Source organism: Clytia hemisphaerica, unplaced genomic scaffold (assembly GCF_902728285.1).
Source record: "Clytia hemisphaerica strain Z4C2 unplaced genomic scaffold, Clytia hemisphaerica genome assembly, whole genome shotgun sequence".
NCBI lineage: Eukaryota > Metazoa > Cnidaria > Hydrozoa > Leptothecata > Clytiidae > Clytia > Clytia hemisphaerica.
Window position 1 is genome coordinate 1,232,604 of NW_027104057.1, and position 7,855 is coordinate 1,240,458.

A 7,855-nucleotide genomic window follows, 5' to 3' on the forward strand; every position below is an offset into this window, starting at 1 on the left:
CATATACAGCCTCCGTCTATATTACAATAAATCTTTCTGTAAATGTTACCATCTAATCATTGCCTCCATAATACATTATACATTTGCTTAAGAATATCTTATGACTAGAAAAACAGTAAATTTTACCCTTAATTTTAACATCTATGTTATTATCATTATCATTTTTGATTTGTGTATTTCACGGACCAGATAATTATTTTCGTAATTGATATAACATATTATTTTAAGCTTATCATAAAACCAAAAAAACTTGTATTGTGTCACATATATTTTAAAAGAAAGAAAGAACCTAGATATTGTCAAACTCAAATGCTTCTTGGTTTCTTGTTTCGTTCAATTAATTTTGTCAGTTTTTGCAATCAGTTGCACTAGTACTTATGTACCTAAAACAATCCAAAAGTTCCCTTAACAATAGTCTAGCAAGCTAGACGACTAATTTATACATAGTAGAAATAAAGCAAAAAGTAATGAAGGGAACAATTTTAGTCGTCTAGAAACCTTTGTGCACTAACTCCAAACAAAAGAAAAGTGTCAATAATCCATTTATAATTTTTTCCCGCTCAAAAGAAATCTTGAAAAAAAAATATGTGGGGATTTGTGTATTGAAAGTTTTTCATTTGAGTTGATTTTGTTTTGAGAGTTTGTTATTGCTTGATAAATTGTTTTCTCGCTACGCAAGTTTCTGCAAAGGCCGTATCTATAAAGGCCGCTACCCACTCAGCATTTTATGTTCGGCGAACAAGGCGCACGGCTCGGGCGCGTGTTCTTAGCGGACACATTTTAAATATTGGGCAGTCTACTTCAAACTTCAGTTATAATTCGAAGAGCTTACTTGTAGGTTTTAATAATAGAAAACATGTTTTATCTTCAAAGAAATCTAGTGTATATTTTACATTACATTAGTAGAAAAACCTATTTGTACTGACAATATATTTCATTATGACAAAAATAAATTACTTGGTTAAAAGAAGGTTAATAAAGCGTAAAAATATGGGGCTATTCCAACTTGTTAATTCAGACTCGAAACAATGCAAATTTAACCTTTTTTGGACGAGAGAAATTAAATTTTTGAAATTTTGAAAAAATTTCGCAAAACGACCCACTCGTTTTAGAATAGACCTATCTTACTCAAAGCTTCATCTGGAAAGAGAAAATGCTCTCAACTTTTGATACACGGGTATCTAAAAAACCACTGTTTAATGTTTGGGCGTCTAGCTAAAATAGTATAGTTAACCAAATCTAAAAGACGCAGTTCACGTCTTATATGTAAAATGGGCGTTGATATAAAACGGATAAGGAAAAAATCGTATCTTCATATCTTGTCTGCACTATCCGAGAAGGAAAGTTTTGAGGTCAGCAAAAAATATAAAATATTTATCCCCTGTCGAAAGGTTTGTGATATTCATTACGTGATCTTGGAAGCACGCAAAAAGACCGGATGTTTGCAACTAATTTTGAATTTAAGCAATAAAACTAGTGGCAAATGCCCAGGCTATTTTTCGTCCTTCTGTATAAAACATTAAATCATGGATATCATGAATTTGTTACCCACCACAACAAATTTTTGAATGTTCAATATGACACAGGGACGTTTTCACAAACTATCCGCCAACATAAACCATTTCCATCCCCACTAAACTTCTTCATAAACATCTTTTGCTTTTTTGAAGAAACCAAGACAACTGAATGGGAAGAGAATCCAATAGATGATGGATAGTGAGAATATAAACAAATATGTGTCTCTATGGCAGCCAATGGCTTGTTTCTCTTCGTCCAAATCGTCCCAACTGTCCCATTCTTTGAATACCCAATATGCACCTGAAGAAAATGAAGAAGAAGATCGAATGAGCTCTTCCAGGAAATGTTCGTACATGGGGATGGAGGATCTATTGTCCGGGGTGTAGTTAAAATGCTTTCTCTTGGCAGGGAGGCGGTAACTTCCCAGCTGGCACACAACGTCGTTTCAACGTTCATCTAACGTTCACAACGTCCATATAACGTTAGATGAACGTTGTAGCAACGTTGTGTGCCAGCTGGGTTGCTTTGTTTGGGGGTAAAGTTGCTCCGCTTGGGGATAATTTAGAATTACCGGGGGGGGGGTAACCGATGCATGTTTAGGGGATTAGAACTGCTGCCCGGGGGTCAAAAGTCACACTGTCCTATCGGTGAAAAATAAAATAAAAGGGTTATCAGAGTTACTGTTTTGAGGATGATTTTGTCTGACTTTATTACTACTGAAAAATAGTTAATACCTGCGAGATTCCAAGCGAATAAGAAAACATAAAGAAGGATTGCGAGCGCCATTGAACATTTTGTCAACTTCTGTCTTTCCCAGCGTCCCCAGATATTGAAACAGAATGTGAATATAGTGTGAAAGATCCAAGCCACACCAGACACCACCATGAAGATAGGAATCATTGGTTCCATTGGACAGTCATCGATGTGGTATGACCCTAAACGGGAAATAAGAATCTTCGGGTTATTATTTTATATTATTTTATCATAAATCTCATCATATATATGCATATGTCAAGATTACGGGAAGTTTTTTTGGATACACACTGGTGGTTTTGTAGATGTTTGAAATTCTAATTTAATTCGCAGGGATTGAGGTTGGATAAACTTAAGATTGCTTAGTTCTGGGTCATGAGATGGAACACTTAACCTTTAGCCGCCGAGAGACGTACCACGTACGTCATATATACAGGCCGAGAGACGTACCACGTACGTTTTGATACTGGGGTCCTTTCAAAGTTTAATAAAATACAGACCAGTTTGAATTTTTCTATTCTGTAAAATTTAGCAGACAGGATAGGGGTGAAGGTTCATTTTTTAAAAATTTTACGGGTCCTGCTTTTATACATCTCGAGATATCGGAACTCAATGTCGGTGTATTTTTCAAATGTCAACAAAACATCGTTTTAGTGGTGGACAGAGGGTGTTTGATGGATTTTTGGACTGAAAAGTCATGTTTATGTCTGGTTTTTTCTTGGTTTCAGCATATAAATATCATTATATGAGATAGAGAACCTTTATTGGCAGTTTCTATGTGGTTTGAAGGGGTTTTAGGGGGTATTTCCTGACATACATGCCTATCTCTAGCTCCAACAACTCAGGGCTGTTTTGCCTCAGTTTTTCCACTATTCTGGTGTTTTATTGCTTGAATTTACATGATAGAGAGTCAGTTATGATTATTGTAGTAATTTTACAGGCTTAGGGTAAGTGCAGGGCCAATTTTAGAGCAACGGGACCACTTAATTTACCTGTTGTGGCCAGAGTGTCGATTTTGGTGGAAAAGTGTGCTTCACCGAAACTTAGATTCTGAGATGAAATGAGCTTCTTCAGCCGTGAAATTTCACACAATGGTGGCTTATAACATAAACTAAAACAAAATAATTTTTCTGGGACCAATCTTTACCTTGTACCCACTTTTTTCATTCAATTTGTCAAAAAAAAGAAAAAAAGTGAAAAAATCGTAAACATGGAATTTTTACTGTTTTGATTTGAGGCTGTGTAGTCAGGTTTAAAAGGGTGATGAGGCGTCTTTTTGGTATTATCTGAAAAAATAGATCCTTAGCTTTTCAAAATGGGTTTACTTTTTACTTAAGCTTTAGCGGTTCAGATTTTATGACATTTTCCGTGAAACCTCCATTTTCATGAAAAAAACAGCGGCAGCAGCGCGCGCTGTTTTTAAAAACAGCGGTGTCTAAAGGTTAAGGTGCATACTGAATTACTTGCTTCCGACGATCCTCAACCTCATCCCCGTGTATCCTAGGCTTTATTTACGTCACTGATAGAATACCCTGGTGTAGGCTGATGCGAGTTTTCTCCCTCAGATGGAAAACAATACACAATAAAAAAATGTATCGTTACATAAGCGAACGGTAGTGCAGATCCAGGAACAAATGAAATCTGACGTTTTATTTTTGAATTACGTGACCTTTATCATTCAAAAAGCAGACAATGTCAGGGAATTATTTGACGATGTTATCGTTACAGTGATAGTAAAGGCGGGAAAATATGTCGGCATGGTGTTATGGTGGCATACGGAAAAAATCGGCAGAAGAGTTTCGAAGACTGGCAAACTCTAACGACTGTAACTCTTTCAGCAAAAAGCCCGTTTGCGAATTTTCTTCAGATTTGGGCTTATTTCTTAGATAGTGATTTGTCTTAGACTATAATATAATCTAGGGTATTATCTGTCATTATCAGTAAGCCGATAATACGCAGGGAACGAGATTAGCTGATCCTCACCGGCGATGAAAAAACACTTACCGACGATGATCATGGATGTCGGGATGGCGACGGAGAAAATCAGAGCGAAAAAAGAAGTGCAACAATACGTGCTTCCATCTGAAAAAAAAAAGAAAAAGATGAAGGTCGTTTCATTAGAAACTTTGTAACCCTTACACGGGCCCTCATAATGTGTATCCTACAAGTATTGGTAGCACCAGTAAAAAATCATTTTAGTTTTTCTATTTGATTTAGATACAGGAGGCTATTTATCAGAACTATACTATACTAACGCAATTGATCGTCCCGGTAGCAACCATGGACTGCTGCAGTGACTACCCAATTCCCCTCACATGGCATGGATTGACATGGGCGAAGATATGTTCACATACCAAGTGAACGACAGTGAGTGTCAATCGAACCTTGATTTTCATCAGTACACGAGTCAAAGTTGTTGACCACTGTACCGCAAGATGTTGCCTATTTTTTGTTGTCTTTGCAATTTTTCCTCATACGAAAGACGCAATGTCTGACATAAAAAATACTCCTTTTAAAACAAAAAACTAATTGTTTAAATATATGGTATATGGAGCTTTTTCATGAGCCCCGGCGAGCCATTTTGAGTGAGGGGGTCAACATTTTGGAAACCATGGTTGGGCGACGAAGAAAACTTTTCACTTTTTACACCCTCAAAACACCTTAAAACGATATCTATTTGGGGAGAATAATAGTTTTTATGGTTTGATTTGGTCTCAAACCAGCTTAAAATAGTAACTCTTAAAAACGTATGACATGGTCTACCAAAAAGTGCCCCCCCCCCCCCCCGGTTGACGGGGCCCATGTTTTTAAGGTTGTTTTCAGGCCCGGTGGAAGCGGGGAGACTGGGGAGACACCAGTCTCCCCACTTTTAAGTAAATGAAGTTTCTCAAATTCCTAGCAGATTTTATCTTATTTTAAGCCTTCAGCCTCCCTACTTTAACGGTTGTTACACCGGGCCTGTTTATTTATCAGGCCTTTTTTTGTCATCAAGAGTAATTTATTGTTTAATAAGGTTTTTAAACTGTCAACGTAAGAAGATTTGATAATTTTGTAACGGTTGTTATAAAATGTTCCAATGACATTTTTTGAGATTGACAGCCTTACAGTTCAATAATCGCCTTAGAGGGGATTAGTAAGAATAAGCTTTTGTCATTTCACTGATTCCGACTGTTCTCTAGACAAAACTATTTCAGAATGATTAAAAATTGCTGGGACCTTTGTAAATTATAAATTGATGACATAAGAACGTTTTTGGAATATACAGGATCTGCAGAACTCAGAACTTTACTAGATCTTCCCCGTATAAGCTTGTACTCGATGATATCATGGTGTTCACACACCCCTATGTCACAGTAGAACATCTGGAACCCCATACCGACTGAAGAATTTGCCAAAATTTCGTCCAACTGAGAGAAAAACTTCCACCAGGGCTATGAGACAGGGGTGTATTTACGAATGCCTTGTTTGGAATATTGAAATATGGACATCAAATGAAGGTCTCGATGAAGGTTTTATTGAGTGTAACTGAAACAGAGGTGTAACAGAAAAATACACGTTTTTTTATTAGAACACCTAAAATTTGGCTGAGCCTGGATGTGCTTATTTTTTTAGTAATTTTCAGCCTGAAATGTTCTTAGATGCGTTCTTAAATTTTCAGACTACTCTAAATCGACAATATCATGCAAATACACGCTTTTTTTTTTATAAGAATACACTTTATAAGAATGTCCATGATGAAAATGGCCAAAAAATCAAGAATATGCTAAGAATATCATCATCATGGAATTTTGCTACTCAAGCTAAGAATGTCCTTTTTAGAGTATTTTAAATTATAAATTGCCTATTACCCCCCAAGTAATAAGAATGCTGTAAGAATATTTTAGGATGATTTTGCCAAAAAAGTTAAGAATATCCATGATGAAATAGATTTACACCATTCTTATAAAAAAAAAAGCGTGTACTTAAAATTGGTAAAATTTGGACAATATTGGACTTTGATTTAGAAAATCAATTCCTAAGTTTGTTTAAAACTGCTTGAAAAGAGGAAAAATTGTAGTTTCTTGTCATATTTTTCCAAACTAAGGCTGGGCATGTTCTTACGATGTTCTTAATTTTTCGACGAATTTCAGCCTCAATGTTCTTATAAACTGGGTTCTAATAAAAGAAAAAACGTGTACTTGAACAGTGTTTTGCCTCGTATATCGCTATACTCTACGACACCTCCGTATCAGAGACAAAAGGATTGGAAAGATTTAGCCAAAAATTCGTCCACTGGGAAATTGACTTTTGAAAATCAATGAAAAAAAGCACCCGAAACCCATCCCACTCACTAGTCTTTTTTGAGATGAAAAAATCTAAGTTTTATCCCCATATTGAGATTTCGATAGAAATTTTCATCCCCCTGTGGAAAAAAGTTTTACCGGGCACTGAGACAGGGGTGTTATATGTTACTTACCATCGTCGTATCCCATAGTTTCAACCAAACAAAATATTCCTCAAAAAATTCACCAAAATAAACCAGTAGCTAAAATTCTCGTCTATGTTTTGAATTTTTACTATAAAAAAAATAACGAACAACTATGTCATGATGATATATAACGAGGAAAACGTTTATAAGAAAAATAAGAAATGTATTCATAAACCAGCCTCGAGGGATCTTCTAGTAATCAGATCAATTTTCTCAATGAATGCATTACAGCGTATTAGCCAAGACACCCTCCGTTGGAGTGCTTATAAAGTGATTGACCGCTGCCCAGTGCTGGAAAAAACCCAACGGAGGAGTTTTGACACCATTTTGTTTTCGGAGAATCAATTATTGATCATCAAAAATTTTCCCTTTCATCAAATTTTAACAAGTTCTTATTATAACTTTACTTTTCGTAAAAAGTTGCATTGATAGATTCACGAAGAAAGAAGTGCGAAAAATAAAACAAAAGTATATCAGCTTCCGCTTAAAGCTATTAATACGGAAACATCCGAGAAGTCCGGGTACTACCACCACCATTGAATTTTAGCAATAAAATAGTGACAGTTTAATTTTCCGGACCTGTCGTCGGTCCCATACGAATTCATAGTTTTGTATGCCATAGAAAAGATAAACATAAACTCTCAAAATGAATTTTCAAGCCATAGCTATGATAACATAACATTTTGTCCACAAAGCGCCATTTTCACAGTTGCTAACACCAAAGTTCGTTCCCAGTCCCTTAGTTCACTTTTCAATGATTTTGACAGCACTCACGAAAGGCTTATTAGCCTATTCAAAAAGTAGGTGGGTCTAGTTACGAGATTGGCTTACACTTCTGTGTCATAGACCCCACTGGAAAATTGAGCAAAAATTTCGTCCCCGGTGGGAAAATACCTTGGAATTTCAGCCTCTCTGGAAAATTGACTTTGATTTCATCCCCACTCGAAATTCAGTTTAAAAATTGCACTCCAAAACCATTCTCGCTGGATTTTTAAACCTTGGAACAATATAATCTTTATCCCCATTGGAATATTTCAATAGGAATTGTTATCCCCATTGAGGAAAAGAGTTGGCCGGAGCTGTGGAGACAGGGTGTAATAACACTACATACGTTAA

At 36.1% G+C, this 7,855-nt stretch overlaps 1 protein-coding gene across 1 annotated transcript; it reads right to left on the minus strand.

Moving 5' to 3' along the window:
- Positions 1-832: 832 nt before the first annotated feature.
- On the minus strand, positions 833-6,865 carry LOC136812296 (transmembrane protein 272-like). Its single transcript, XM_067068789.1, has 4 exons — positions 6,728-6,865; positions 4,276-4,353; positions 2,253-2,453; positions 833-1,818 (listed from the first exon to the last, which is right to left on the minus strand). Exons 1-4 carry the CDS (start codon positions 6,741-6,743, stop codon positions 1,634-1,636), a joined length of 480 nt encoding a protein of 159 aa, XP_066924890.1. The 5' UTR covers positions 6,744-6,865; the 3' UTR covers positions 833-1,633.
- Between the last annotated feature and the right edge of the window lie 990 nt (positions 6,866-7,855).

Coding starts and splice junctions, on each gene's coding strand:
- LOC136812296 (XM_067068789.1), bottom strand. Junction 2,454..4,275: donor GACATCCATGATCATCGTCG/GTAAGTGTTTTT, acceptor TTTCCCGTTTAG/GGTCATACCACATCGATGAC. Junction 1,819..2,252: donor ATTCGCTTGGAATCTCGCAG/GTATTAACTATT, acceptor CATTTTCTTCAG/GTGCATATTGGGTATTCAAA.